This window comes from Mobula birostris, chromosome 5 (assembly GCF_030028105.1).
Source record: "Mobula birostris isolate sMobBir1 chromosome 5, sMobBir1.hap1, whole genome shotgun sequence".
Taxonomy (NCBI): Eukaryota; Metazoa; Chordata; class Chondrichthyes; order Myliobatiformes; family Myliobatidae; genus Mobula; species Mobula birostris.
In genome coordinates, this window is record NC_092374.1 from 76,659,552 (window position 1) to 76,675,947 (window position 16,396).

Consider the following 16,396-nt stretch of genomic DNA (forward strand, 5'->3'; position numbering starts at 1 on the left):
GGATGGACAGCCAGAAAGACATTGGTGTCCTAATTTGTTGGGCATTTCATTTAAATTCACAAGTTGTTACTCAGTTTGCCTTTTTCATACAAGTGTTCCCCGCTTTTCGAACGTTCGCTTTATGAAACCTCACTGTTACAAAAGACCTACATTAGTACCCTGTTTTCGCTTTCAGAAGGTGTTTTCACTGTTACGAAGAAAGGCAGCACACGATAAAAAATCAGCGCGCGATAAAATGCAGAGTGTGCCCCGAGCAGCCACTCTCCCCCAGATTCGGAACGGCATTGCTTTAACACGTTGCATTGAGCAGCCGTTAGCAAGATGAGTTCCAAGGTGTCGGAAAAGCCTGAAAGAGTAAGGGTATTACACTTAGCGTAAAACAAGACATAATTAAGCATTTCCATCGTGGTGAACAAAGCAAGGACAAAGTGAGTTTGGCTTGTAGAAGTTGACGAAGATGATGTTGAAGAGGTTTTGGCATCCCATGACCAAGAACCGATAGATGAAGAGCTGATGCAATTGGAAGAGGAAAGGATAACAATCGAAAACGAATGCAGAAAGTGAAGCAACTGCGTGAGATTTTCGCTGCAATGATAAAGTACGACTTTAATTTTGAAAGGGTACGTAGGTTTAGGGGATATATGCAGGATGGTTTGAATGCTTAGAAACAACTGTATGATAGAAAAATGCGCGAGGATCAGCAGTCAAGCAAGCCTTCCACATCAGCCACAGCAGATGACGAACCTCGACCTTCGACATCGAGGCGGGCAGTCATAAGAGAAGATGAGTTGCCTGCCCTGATCGACGACGAGATGACACCCCCGTGTCCCACCACCCCAACACCCGGGCCCCGGACAGATACCATACCAATTCGCGAAGAATGCAGCGGTAGCTGGGAGGCACACAGCATATCTTTAAGAAAAAAGCCAAAATAAATATGCTAATTAATTAGGTGCCGCCTAGCACATAATTGTCAGCACAGATCAGAGGCGATGCAATCGTCAATTGCCTCTGATCTGCGCTGACATTTACGGGTTGGGCAGCACCTAATTAATTAGCATGTTTATTTCAGCTTTTTTCTTAAAGATGTGCTGGGTGCCTCCCGGCTACTGCTGCGTTCTTCACGGCAATGTATCAGGTCGACGGCCCGGAGGGTGGGGGCCACTGCACCACCCAGCCTGCGACGACTCAGTCTAACACATCATCATCAGTGTGCTCGGCGCTGTTTTCCCAATTCCAGTAAGTGATACTATACTGTACATACATTATTTCTACTTTATATAGGCTGTGTATTTTTACGTATTATTTGGTAGATTTGGCAGCTTCATAGTTTAAAGATTACTGGAGAGCACGTTTATGCCAACAGCGCTTGCGTGAGATTTTCTGCCGAGAGCGCTTGCGTGAGATTTTCGTTATGGAGATCTGTGCAGGCAATCATTGTAGAGAAGTATTTCTACTTTATATAGGCTGTGTATTTATCATATCATTCCTGCTTTTACTATATGTTACTGTTATTTTAGGTTTTATGTGCTATTTGGCATGACTTGGTAGGTTATTTTTGGGTCTGCGAAGGCTCACAAAATTTTCCCATATAAATAAATGGTAATTGCTTCTTCGTTTTACGACATTTCAGCTTACGAACCGTTTCATAGGAACGCTCTACCTTCAGATGGCGGGGAAAACCTGTACTTTTTTTTTTAAACTATTTCCATGAAACTCCAGCAAGTTGAGACGTCACGTAATTGAACCGAAATGTACTGGTCCCAATGTGTCCCAATTAACCAGAATTCATAGTAGTTTCAGAGAGAAAATACTGATATATCAAACTCTTCATCCTTGATACACCATTAGTAGGTCCAAATGATGCTAACCTCTCAACATGTATACACCCGTTGAAGACTGACAGCATGGAATCCATAAGATCACGTAGGTACGATCCATCTCCTCAGACCAGGCAAACATGAGCTATTTGGCAATACATTATCATGCTACCACTGGCTGACCTGGATAATAAATCAAAGTTTGTTCCTATAAACAAACTTTATGTGTAGCTTGTATTATGCTTCTGCAACTTGTCCTTTACAACCTCATCAGCCTTACCTACAACTAAACAGGCCCAAAGATCTGAAATTTCCCAATTTCTATCTTTATCCCTATGTTTAAAACTTACCTTAAAACCTACCAACCTTGACCAAGCTGTGGCCTGTTCAAATATCTCTTGTCATTATTTGTCATAGAGTTACAGCGAAACAGTACAGAAACACACTTCAGCCCAACTTGATATGAAACACTATGTGATTACACTCCTGTGAATAGTTTATGTTAAAGTGAATGCAACGTTTAATGCTACTTGTAGTCCTGTTGCATTGTTCAAATACGAGAAAATAGCAGGAATATTTTCTCCTAAGAACTCCTCAAGCTTGCCCTGCCATTCAATATGATAATAATTGATATATTCTAGCCTCAACTCCTCTTCTCTGCCAATACCCCCTCTGAGCTTCAGAGTCTGCGTTGGATATGTGATTATGGTAATACAGGTACTGCAGTTCATGTCTTTCCTTCCTCTGTGAAGCACAAATCCCAAATGAAAGGTTACAGAACCTTTACACTTGGGTACTGGAAATGACATTAAACAATCTTGAACCTTGAACAGAAATCCTTACGAAGGAATGGAAGGACTAGGAGACTGGTGATATGCACTAGAAATCTCTACTTTGCACCACATGGCTCACATTATGATTTCAGAGTATTTCAGAATGAGGTATTTCCCAGAAACGTGTCAGAACACAGCCCTTTTCCTTGAATTCAAGGGAATCCAAACTGGGGTCCATGGACCCTTTGATTAATGGTAGGGGTCCATGGCATAAAAAAAGGCTGGGAACCCCTGAACTAGATGATATTCCAATCTGACAGGCATGATTTCAATGTTTTGGTTAACACAATTTTTAAAAGTTAGAGAGGAGCATACAATAATCTCTCTCTCCCACTATCAAGTAAACCAACCATACAGTTGAAGAAGCAACAAACAATCCGCTGGAAGAAGTCAAAGCAAATGTTATTATCAAAGTACACATGTCATCATATACAACCCTGAGATTCAGCTTCTCGTGGGTATACTCAATAAATCTATAGAATTGTAATTATAACAGAATTAATGAAAGAATGCCCAACCAGGACATTCAACCAGAGTTCAGAAGACAACAAACTGTGCAAATACAAAAAGAAAGAAATAATAATAAAAAAATAATAATAATGATAATAAATAAGCAAGCAATAAATATTGAGAACATGAGATGGAGAGTCCCTGAAAGTGAGTCCATTAGTTGTGAGAATATTTCAATGATGGGGCAAGTAAAGTTATCCCCTATAGTTCAACAGCCTGATGGTTGAGAGGTAGTAACTGTTCCTGAACCTGGTGGTGTGGACTCGTAGATTGTTACTCCAAATTCCAGCAGCCATAGTCCCTTGTACTTCTATTATACACTTAAAGGGAACTACAGTGGCTCTTCAGGTTAAGTGAGACCAGACTTATGGAAATCTGACATTAGCTCAATTCTACCATAAATTTTAAAACATTCTTTAAGAAAGTGAAGCTTGTTACAGAACTGCAAACATTTTCAGGAGGTAGGTATTGATGCTGCAGCGAATTAACTCAAAAGATGAATTATCTTTAAAAATGCTTACATGTGACCTCTTCACACAGAACAGATGTCTTTTAGAAAGCAGTTCCCTGTTCGGAGCAAACACAAAATACTGTGCAGATGCTGGGGTCAAAGCAACACTCACAATACGCTGGAGGAACTCAGCAGGTCGGGCAGCATCCGTGGAAATGATCAGTCAACGTTGCGGCCCGAAATGTTGACTGATCGTTTCCACGGATGCTGCCCGACCTGCTGAGTTCCTCCAGCGTATTGTGAGCATTGCCCTGTTTGTAGCAGAAGGCCACTTCGCAAGTTTACTTTGGAAAATGACAAGTCAAATCCCTTAATTATTGACACTTGCAGTATTTTGTACTACCAATGTCCACCAGAAGAATGATTAAGACAAATATTTCCACCATTTGTTGGACCCACAGAGGCTTTTGCAACCATCTGCACCACAATCTTGCATCAGTTAGCTGTGATGTCACATTAAAACTGTAAATATTGATGAGACAGTTGCAGTATTATGGGACGTCCTGCTCATCATAGTACAAGAACAAGGTGACTGAGCCAGAGTGTGCAGAAAAGACTCAAGTTTGTTGCTGGGACTGAAGGGTTTGAGTTAGAAGGAGAGCCTGGGTAGACTGGAACTATTTTCCCTCGTGTGAATAAAACTGATGGTGATGATATAGTGGTTTTTAAAATAATGAAGATCAAATGGAAACTGTAGATAGTCTGTCATTTTATTAAGGTAGAGAAGTCTGAAGCTGGGGTCCAGGGTACATGGAATGAGCTGTCAGTGGAAGTGGTGGAGACAGGTACAATTACAATGTCTTAAAAGGCATTATTAACACTTGCATTGATAGGAAAACTTTAGAATGATATGGCCAAATGCAGTTAGATGTGACCAGCTTTGGTAGGCAACTTTGACGACATGGTGAATTGGGTCAAAGGGCCTTTTACTATGTTGTTTAACTCTATGACTTCATGATTTAAAAACCAAATTTTGTAATTTACTATTTAGCTATACACTTTATTGTTAAACTACTTCTGAAAAATATATCAGTTCAACAATCTTTATTACATTAATTCATAAACTTATGAACTTATCAACTTATGAAGATTTAAAATAAGCTGTACACCAAGCAGGCAATGTTCTCCAGGCAAGCTATAGTACAACAGGCAAATAATATTGCTGAAGGTTAACAATGCCATCAAAAGTTAGCAAGTGATCTATCTACAAAGATACCATCGAAAGGCAAACATGAAAATGCCACCTGGTTTCCAAAAGTAAAAATTTTTTTTTTATATACAAATTGCTTTTTCTTGCAGGAACTTTACCACTGACCTTTTGGTAAGTCTTAATCTCTAAAGCATGAGCATCCTCCTGATTCCTTAGCATCTTCTGCGTTTCCAAGTTGAATGTCTGCAGCTGCTGGATGAGTTCAGCTTGTTGGGCTGCATGGTCAATGCTTTCTTTGTACAAGCCCTGCAAGTCCAGTAATTCCTTCCTGTGTGATAAATTTATGAATTATATATAATTTTACTGGCATCTGTAGAAGAAAAATTGCTAAAATTGCTGATGGCTAATTGAGAACTCTATTACATGTTTTGATGTCACATCACCCAGATGGGAGGGCAAAACTTTTTTTTTCCATAAACTTCAAAGCAATTGCTCACAATTCATTTCATTGGCTGAACAGGAAATTCATTATTACATGCTCAGAAACTTTAGCTTTTACTAGGATTGGAATTGTTCCTTTTAGGATCCTACTAATTTTAATCAAAATAAACTTTGAACATTAGTAGGTAATTTTAACAAACGACAATAGTTGTTGACAAAAATTGACAATAATTAAAATATAATTGTTACCTTTGAAATACCATCTTCAAAAATTCAGCAACAACTTGCCTTTTCAGAAGTTAACACTCAGGGTACAAACTACAGGTCGACCTTCACTGATCCGGCACTGGGACCTGAGGAGTGCCGGATTAGTGAAAATGCCTAATTACAGAAGGATCACATTAAGCATAATCAGTGCCGGATTATCGAAGGAACCGGATTACAGGTGGTCAGATTAGTGAAGGTTGACTGCAGTAATTTCTGTTTTATAGTTGGAGTTCCAATCTTTTTGCTGAGAATTTGTCATACTGATCCAGATTTTGTCTAGATCGGTCTGACATTAAACTTTAGACTTTTAAATTCCTTTGTACAGGATCTTGCTAAAAGAGAGAGCTGGTAACATTGTAGTGAAAAAAAATAGGTATCATGGATCCGAGTTAACAGGGAATGCAAATCAATTTCTTTATAGCCAACCAGAATCCAATGAGTTGATTTCAATCAGATGCAGATTCTGAAAGAATGGGGGTAAAAAGGGATTGGAAAGAAAGAGTGGAGAAAAAGTAAAGTAGGAGAGATGGATTGCACTTGGACCAGAGGGGGACCAATATCCTTGCAGGGAAATTCATTGGTTTTACATGAGGGGTTGTAAACTAGATTGACACACAGTGGGACTCTGAGCAAGAGCAAGTCCTGGGACAAAGCAGCATTCATTAAGAGCAAGTCAAGGTACATAGTAAAAGCAGGGAAAGGAATATTCAGTTAAACTGCATTTATTTCAAAGTTTAAGGTTTAACAGGCAAGGCAGACAAGGTTGAGCGTGGATTCATTCTGAGGACTATGATGTTACTGCCACAACAGAAACATGGCTGAGAGAAGGGCAGGACATGCTGCTCAATATTCCAGGATGCTACAAGATTGATGGAAATACAGATAACCAAGGAGTGGTAGTGCCTTTTTGATAAGGGAGGATACAACAGCAAAACTTGGAAATTACATACTTGGGGGATTGTCCAGTGAAGCCATATTTGTACAACTTCAAAAACAGGGAGGGAGTCGATAGCGGAGCTATATTATAAACACTCCAACAGTCAGTAAGAACTTGAGTTGGAGGTATGTAGAGAAATTGCACATAGTCGTAGGAATAATAGGATTGTATAAGTGTGAGAATAAGTGGCATTCATTAGGCCACATAAGTGTTAAGGGTGTGTACAGTAAAAATCTGTAAAATTTGCTCAGCAGAGTTTTCTGAATCAATAATATAGAGGGCCATATTTGGGAGGATACTGGACCGACTCTTGGAGAATGAGGCAGCAACAATAATTTTATTAGTTTTAAGAGAACAAAGGAAAAGGGTAGGACAGGTGCCCAGGTTAGGGTACTCAACCAGAGCAAGGCTAATTTAGGGAGAATTAAAAAGGATTTAGCAGAGGTTAGTTGGGTGAACCTGTTTGAAGGGAAAGTGACAGTGGAAGAGTGTTAAAAGTGTGATATCAACAATCCAGGAGCAGCAAGTTTTGTTGGGGTGAAGGGTAAACCTGGCGAGTTTGGGTACCTTGACTAATGAGCTAGTCATGAAAAATAAGGAAGCATTTATTGATTTTAGGATGTTGAGAGGATGACTGTAAAAAATGAATACTCTTAATAGGGATATCAGGAGAGATGGACCTGGCTGGGGAGGTTAAGGAAAATCTCAAGGGATTCTATAGCTACATTAAGAGTAAAAGGATGACTAGGGAGAGAGTATGTCAGGTCTCACCGATATACAAGAGGCCACACAGGAGAACCGAACGCAGTATATTACCCCAACAGACTCACAGGTGAAGTATCACCTCACCTGGTAGGAATGTTTCGGACCCTGAATGATAGTGAGGGAGGTAGTGCAGGGGCAAGTGAAGCACACATTCCACTTGCAAGGATAAGTGCCAGGAGGGAGATCAGTGGGGAGGGATGAATGGACAAGGGAGTCACAGATCCCTGTGGAAAGCAGAAAGTGGGGGGGGGGGCATAGGGAAAGAACCCTGCTATATGTAAAAATGCATCCCCTTCTCTCAATTCCTCCATTTCTGCCGCATCTGCTCTCAGGATGAGGCTTTTCATTCTAAAAATGAGGAGATGTCCTCCTTTTATAAATTAAGAGGCATCCCTTCCTCCACCATCAACGCTGCCCTTAACTGCATCTCTTTCATTTCACACGCGTCTGCTCTTACCCCATCCTTCCACCACGGTACCAGGGATAGTGTTCCTATTGTCCTCACCTACCAGCGCACCAGCCTCCGCGTCCGGCACATAATTCTCCGAAACTTCCCGCCACCTCCAACTGGATCCCACCACCAAATACATCTTTCCCTCCCCCCCCACTTCATTTTCTGTTTTCCGCAGGGATCGCTCCCTATGTGACTCCCTTGTCCATTCGTCCCTCCCCACTGATCTCTCTCCTGATACTTATCCTTGAAAGGAGGCACTCTCCCCTCCCACCCCACCCCCGCCTTTCAAATCTACTCCTCAGCTTTTTTTCCTCCAGTCCTGCCAAAGGGTTTCGGCCCGAAACATCGACTGTACTTTTTTCCCATAGATGCTGTCTAACTTGGGAGTTTCTCCAGTATTTTGTGTGTGTTGCTCAAACTTCAAATCTATGTCTGTTCCTTTTTCCACAGCTCCCCCCAATCCCTCTCCTCCCCATTCAGAGAAGGTTTAGGGTTTTCCTACCATCACTTTCCATCCCACCTGTCTCCACATCCTTTGGATCATCCCCAGTAACACTTTACACCTCCAACAGGATTTATATCACCAATTTCATATTCCCAATTTTTCAGAGGACACATTCCAACCAATACTGATTCTATTTCATCTCCACCAATACCCATGTTCCCTCTCAATGTACCCACAGGAGCTGAACTCTTGCTCTTCTTCCTCCTCCCTCCCCAATGCTTCAAGGAACCAAACACTCCTTCCAAGTGAAACGGCAATTCATCTATACTTCTCACTTGCATCATACACTGGGGTGCCCTCTACAGATACCTGATGAGGTAACGTAGCCTTTGGCCAGGTGTAGTTGTCGTCAGATAGTGCCCAACCTCCATAGTGTTTCAACCCTTAACCACTACACTCTCCAGTTGGGGAGTCAACAGTGGTGGCCTAGTCACTGTCCATCTGCCCCTGACTTCCAGCTCAACTCCTCTCGCCAGCTCCATTTCCAGCAAGAAGCTCTTTCTGCTTCCTCCCCCAGCCTGTGAGCCACTTGGTTCTTGCTCTTTTCAACAAGGCCCAGTGCAGACAGCAACCTCTATGCCGACCTTGTCAGGAACCCTTCACAGCCAATCTCCACGGGGAACAGCCACGTCTGCCATCCTTTGTCCCTAAACTCCTGGATGAAAGACTGGTACTTCAGCGCTTTCTCTTATGAGCCTCCTCGCATTCTTCCTCCCATTATACTGCCAGCTGCACCAGACTGATTTTCTTGTCTTCAGTGGAAGTGTGGTCGAAGTGTGGTTTGCACTACCTCTGGGAATTGCAGCTTCCTCCCCACATCAACCCTCATCTCCCATGATTTGGCAGTTTGCAGCAGATTGGATTTTGGTTTCTTTGATATGACTGGTGTGGCCCTCTTTAATGAAAATGACTGGCTTATTTGCCTCTATGCCAGCTGGTCTCTTTACACCTTTCCGCTCCAGTGTGTCAGCAAGGGACAGCAGGACCTTGACGTGGTGACTCCTATACTGTCTTTGTGTTAAAGCTGTTTTGCATCCTGACAGTATGTGTGCCAGAGAACCCCACTGACAACAAAGCTTGCAGTTAGGGTCCTCTCTCAGCCCTCATGTCTGCAGCTGTGGTGGTGTACGGAAAGTGTCATACTTGGACCACTGGAGGAAAGAAATGCGGAAGGGCTTGCATCTCCAAAGCCCTGTCCAAATAATCTTGTGCTTGGGAAGATCCAGGTGCCCTGTAACCCCAACTCCACTGGCTTCGAAGCCCGCCTTTCAGCCTCGCGGTTACGTACTTCTGCCTAGACCATGTCACACCTAACCCTTGCACTTGCACACCGTCACCGGAAGTGTGCTGAGCTGAGGCATTGCCATCCCAGACATGGGTTGCCAATGATGTCTCTCAAATGCAGGGAGCTCACTGCATGGTCTATGGCCACGTTGGTGGCCCACTTTCAGCCTGATTTTGTTTTGACTCCTGCTTGGTTTATTAGCTTGTCATCAGAGCTCCCCAGCGTCAACAGGACTCTGCACTTTGCCACCTTGAATTCCTCCACTACCGATGACAATGGCAGCTGTAGCTGGCCTGATCTTATGTAGAGCCCCGCTGAAGAAAAAACTTCGAGGGATCCCCAGCCACCTCCACAGGTGCTTGTTGACTTTCCTCACAATGTCTTCTACAGTGGTCATTGGGAAATCGTACACCATAAAAAGCCAGAGAAGCTTTGATAGAAGACCACATCGGAAGAGCCATGTCTTAAATTTACCAGGGAGTCAAGTTTTGTCAATCTTCAGCCACTCTTCAGACTGCTTTACAGTGTCGGTGATGCTGGCACTGTCCATTGTTGTTGCCCTAAAGCACTTTCCAAGACACTTTACTGGGTTGTCCTGTATGGATGGAATGACTTGAAGACTGAACTTACTAGTAATCTTGCCCTTTTTGATCACCATGCATCTAGACATCCCTGCCTTGATAGCTAAGATAGCTAAGTTGTCCAGGGTTTCTGATACCCATCTGGCTCAGACATGGGTTACAATGGTAACTGTGATGTCGTCCATGAACACCCCCCACCCAATATTGCAGGTTGTTGGATGCTGGGCTCCAAGACCAGGCCTCGAGTTACTTCTGCTGCTGATATGAAGAGGTTCATACCCATGACAAATAATATGGGGGAGATGGTTTGTACATCAGTTGGAATCCCTTTTTGGAGGTCTTCCCACCTGGTTGTAAAGTGGGCCAAAATGAAGCATAGCTTGAATCCTCCTAGGTAGCTGGTGATCGTGTCTCGTATTACTGGTAGGATATGGTAGTGGTCCAGGCCAACTTGGATGAGGATGTGTGGAATTGATCAGTAGACATTGGCTAGGCCTAACCAGGCAACTGATGGGTCGCCTTTCTTTTGCCTGGCCTCGCTGATAAATTGGCTGATTATTGAGGTGTGTTCAAGGCACCCAGGAAAACCCAGGATGCCACTTTTCAGGATGGATGTGTTGATATAGTGGTTCTCCATTAATTAAGAGTTCAGCCTTCTCGCAAGCAACAAGAAGAATATCTTGCACTCCATGCTAAGGAGGGAGATTGTCCTAAACTCGGTGATGCAGAGGAATCTTCTTCCTTGGGAACGAAGCACCCTTCAGTCTTTTTCCAGCTTGATGGGAGAGAGCTTTTGGTCCAAATCTTCATTATCTTCCACAACTTAGTAGGAGTTCGGGGCATATCTTATACCCTTGGAGGGTATACCACTTGGACCTGGGGCAGCAGATGACTTTGCTCTCTTGATGATAACCTGGACCTCCTGCCACTTGCGTTCTGCCATGTTCAGCTCAATTGCTGGGATTCTTGTTTGGGGGACTTTTGGATTAAAGTCTAGTCCGATTTCTATGGGGATCACTGTGTGATACCCGCAGAAATTCTCCCACCTCCTGCTTTGAACTGGTTGGAGTGCAGAATTTTCACTGGCTGAGAAGACCCCTGGTGAATGTGAATGAGCTTTTAAAGAAACTGCACTCTCCTTCTCTTTCTCTCTTCTTTGCTTTCGCAGCTGCTGCACCCTCCTGAGCTTGTGCAGCTGTACCTGCAGTTTGCTGGTTAGATCTTTGACACCTTTTTTGTCAGGTGAACTGTTTTTGAATTGTTCAGGGGCTTTATCTCGCTTCTCAGGTGGCGAATCTCCCTTTCCCTCCTGTTTGGTTGCCATGATGGTCTAAGATCCCCTTTCTTCTCCATTGGACTGAATTGCTCTTTAGCAAAGGTGAACACAAAGGCTGTGAGGGAGTCAGTTTTCCTCTAGACGGATCCTGCCAATGTAACTTCCAAGATGCAATCCCGGTCATCAACGAACTGCTTCCAAGATACATTGACTGATGATCTAGGCCACCTGATCCTCTCTTTCCTTGATGAACAAATTTAGGTGCATGAGGAGGCACGCATTTGATCGCCTCTTTGGCACTGGGGCGGCTTAGGTGGGCAGAGACCTTCAGCACTTTGTACCCAGTGACATACGCACTATAGAAACTGATGCACTGGGTGAGTACATCCTTCCTTTCCTTTCAATTTGCTGCAATACCCTGTACATTTTATAAAAATGGCATGGTAGCATAATGCTTTCGAGCACCAGTGATTGCGAGGTTTAATTCTCGCTGTTATCTGTAGGATTTCATACAATCGCCCCATGATCATGTGGGTTTCCTCCAGCCACTCTGACTTCCTCTCACATTCCAAAGACATCTTGTTAAGATTAGTAAATTGTGAGCAGGCTGTGTTGGTGCTGGAAGCATGGCATCACTTGTGGAATGCCCCCAGAGGGATCCTTAGACTGTGTTAGTCATTGATGCAAACGACACATTTCTTGGTATGTTTTGATGTTTCAATATGCATGCTGAAAAGTTAAATCTGAAGCTAAAGATTCAAGTGTACAGTCATTTTAATTTTTCATTCCACTCTCACTTAGGCCTGCTATTTTTGGCTTCCTATGTTATTCCAGCCAAGCTGAATGCAACTTTTAAGGAAAATCCTTGCAGTTAGCCACATTATATCCTTCCAGAGTCAGAATTGAATTTCTGATGATCAGCTACTTTGTTTCTCATATTTTCAAACTATAGTTGTCTCCTCATAGATTCATATCTATCTCTTCTGTTCATATCTGCAAAAAATATATGCCTTCTGTTATTTACTTCTCTTTATCACCCTCTTTGAATCAATGTCATTACCACCACTTGAGTCAACCACTCTCTCCCAGTGCCTCCATTTGTTAAAGACCTTTTCTTTGTTCTTTACTCTCCTCCTCCCTTTGCCTGCATCTTACAACTGCTTCTCTTTGGACAGGTCCACCTGACCACAAGGCCCACATCAGCTATAAATCACCCATTTTACAGTAATCCTACATTAATTCCCTCTTTATTCTTCCCACATCCTCTTCAACTTCCTCCCACCTCTCTCCCCCAATTCTACCACTCACCTACATAAGACAACAATTTACTGTAGCCAGTTAACCTATTAATCTATGTGTTTTTGGAAGGAGGGAAGAAACCAGAATATCCAGAGAAAATCTGTTGAGGGCACAAATAGAACATGCAGACTCCACACAAGCAGTACCTGAACGCAGGATTGACCCCAGGTCTCTGGCACCCTACTTTAGTGACTCAACTAGCTGCACCATTTGTGTCACCCAGACATTTGAGACCAACCTGCTGAGCGTGTCTAGCATTTTCTGCTTCTATAAAGTATTATTAATTTAAATTTGAGACTTTTAATGTAACCATGTAAGCATGTAAATCTTCAACAATCTTCAAAATCTGAAGGAATGAAATTCCTCAATCACTACATTAAATTCTCAATGCCAGAAAATTTGATTGACAGTAATCAATGCTCATCAGAAGGATTCTTAGACTTAAGTGAACAACATTTAAAATTTTATCAAGCTTAGTTGAGAACTACCAAAAAAAAGTAAGTGAATTTCATGTCCTTCAATAGTGAGAGCAAAGATAGAAAGATGCCACAACTATGCATTTAACTATACATATGCTTCTTGTACCATTTACCCATAAATAATGGCAAACACCATCCAATTGATTGGATGATTTGGGTGTTTGTATTTTAAGAATCCATCCAAAGCCAGACTATAGATCTTAAGAGTGCCTGGTCTCCCATCAAGTACTGGTATTGTTTTATTATCACATCTCCCAAGATACAGTGAAAAGTCTGCCTTGCATACTGTTCATACAGACCAAATCATTACACAGTGCAATGATGTACAATAATGTAAAACAATAACAATGCAAAAAAAGTGTAAAAACTACCAAAAAGGTCAAACGCAGGTTAACTATAAAGTGGAGGATCATAACAAGAGAGATTGAGAGGTCAAGATTCCATCTTATTGTACGAGGTCCATTCAAGGGTCTGATAACACTGGCAAAGATAGAGGCTGTCCTTAAGACTGATGATATATGCTTTCAAACTTCATAATCTTCTGTCCGATTGGAAGGGAGAAGAGAGTACTTCCATGGTGGATGGGATCTTTGATTATCAGTTCAGTTCAGTTTTTGTTTATTGTCATTTAGAAATGCATGCATTAAAAGATGATACAACGTTCCTCCAGAATGATCTCACAAAAAAACACAGGACAAACCAAGACTAAAACTGACAAAACCACATAATTATAACATATAGTTACAACAGTGCAAAGCAAAACCATAATTTGATAAACAGCAGACCATGGGCACAATAAAAAAAAGTCTCAAAGCTCTGATAGACTCATCATCTCAAACAGGCTGCAGAAGGGAGGAACTCTCTCCGCCATGAACCTCCAAGTGCCGCCAACTCGCCGATGCAGCACCACTAGAAGCACCCAAACACAGCGGACTCTGAGTCTGTCTGAAAACTTCGAGCCTCCAACCAGCCCCTCTGACACAGCCTCTCCGAGCACCATCCTCTGCCGAGCACTTCGACCCCGCCCCGGCCACCGAGCAACATGCAAAGCCAAGGACTCAAGGCCTTCTCCTCCGGAGATTCTGGACCACACAGTAACAGCAGCAGCGAAGCAGGCATTTCAGAAGTTTCACCAGATGTTCCACCGTGCTCTCACGTCCGTCTCCATCAAATCAGGATTGTGCACGGCACCCTATTTGACAAATAACAGACATCACCACTGGAGTGGCTGCTGCGAGCTGCATCGTGTCGCCATTATGCTGGCTATTTTACTTAGGAAGTAAGTAAGAACATTTAAATCTCCAGTGGAAAACATAAACATGATCACATGCATGAACTACAGTCTCTACACTCTCTTGAGATACAAAGACACACAACTCTTCTTTGTCTGTGAGCAACAGCATGGGAAAACAACCATAGACAGTATCCAGATGATAAAGCAAATGCCAAACATAACTGAAAAAAATCTAAAAGCTGGTGATAGGCATCATACAATAACAACCATGAGAGAATGCAGTTAGCATTTTGCATCAAGAATCACTTTGTTCTATCGCCAACCCCTCCAAGCAAATTCAGATCACATACTTATCACATGTACATCGAAACATACAGTGTAATGTGTTGATTGTGTTAACAACCGATACAACCAAGGATGTGTTGGGGGCAGCCTGTAAATGTTGCCACACATTCCAGGCCAACATAGCATGGCTACATTGTTTAGCAGAGCAACACAACAACAAAACACCAACAGCGAAACAAGCCCCTTTTCTTCCTCCCAAACACTCACTCTCTCTCCCTCTCGCACGTACACAAACTCAGCCACAGAGGATTAGCAAAATGGAGACATGTGAGGCAGCGAACACTAACACACATAGAAAATTATTTGGCTTAAGGAGGAAATGTCAAAATTTAATGTCAGTATTAAAGCATAAGGAATGGAAACAAGAAATTTAAAATCATTACAAAAATAAACAATTCTTCATGATCAAAACAATTCTAAACAACTGCTGAAGTCTGCAGATAGCAAAGGACACTTTTCTGTTCAAACTTGCTTCTGACCATCATAAAGCTGAAAAAAACAAGAACAAAACTGTTTAAACAAGGAAGGAAATATGACCAGGGCATGAAACTTTTAAGTGCATGCTGGAATCTAACTGAAAGTTTTAAAAGCTGAGCAGAACACTTTAAACGTGGCTATATTACAGCAGTTTATCACCACTGCTGCTGAGTACATTAAATAAGTAGCTGATAAAAGTATTCCGAGCTAGTTGTCACACGTTCTTTCCTTGTGACTACACCGATTGCTAGTCAACACAATGAACATGACTGGAAAGATTCCAACATGGCTCCTGGCCACTCTTTCCGCCCAAATCTTATTCAGACATTCTTTCATCTTAATCTCACATCTTTTCCAAATTAAAAAATGATGGGGCAAAGTCAAAGATAGCAGCAAGCAGGCTTCCCTTTAACATGACTTTCTTCTTGTAATCTTAAATTTGAAACCACTGGATCAAATTTAAGGAGCATTTACATCTTACTGTTAAACTGCAGATGATTGAAAAATCAAAGTCATCTTCCAGTATCAATTAATGTCCTTAAAATTATTAAATTTACCATCAGCAACAGCAGTTCGTGGCTTTATACCACCAAGTTCTTTTGTCTGGTGCAAATAAATTATGAAGAAGCTAAAAACAATTATGTAGAATTTATTAAGTGTGCAAATATGCAACAGGCCAGAGAAAGAAACTCTCAATAGGAACAGTAGCACACTTACTAAATTTTTCATATTAGAAAAATCTACAATCTCCCTACAAATGAGACAGTAACAGAAGTGAATTCACATCTCTGTGGAAATATAGCACAGTAACAGGCTCTTCCAGCCTAATAAACCCACACTGCCCAATTACACCCACTTGACTAATTAACCTACCAGGCCACATCACTGGGATGAGGAAGAAACCAGAACACCCAAGAGGAAACTCACATGGTCATAGGAAGAACATATAAACTCCTTACAGGGAGTGGCAGGAATTGAACCCGTGTCACTGGCACTGTAAATGTGTTATACTAACCGCGACGCTACCAGTCCACCTCTTAAGAGCAATAAACACAGTGGAGCACATGCAGAACACCGTCATGGTGTGTGAACCAGTCTCGGAGTCCTCATACAGTACATCCAAACTAATGTCTGGATGACATCAGAAGCTTCACAAGGATAACTACATTATTGCAGACTAACCACCTGTTAACACTTGCTTTTGTGATAATGTCATAACATTAAATA

The 16,396-nt window shown here is 42.1% G+C and overlaps 1 protein-coding gene across 2 annotated transcripts in view; it reads right to left on the reverse strand.

The window, feature by feature from the left end:
- cntln (centlein, centrosomal protein) overlaps positions 1 to 16,396 on the reverse strand; it is a 529,511-nt gene that overhangs the window by 408,500 nt on the left and 104,615 nt on the right. For both annotated transcript variants that reach the window (XM_072258219.1, XM_072258220.1), the window contains one exon: positions 4,990 to 5,152. In XM_072258219.1, coding sequence (XP_072114320.1) covers positions 4,990 to 5,152 — 163 coding nt within the window. The remainder of the gene's footprint in view (positions 1 to 4,989; positions 5,153 to 16,396) is intronic.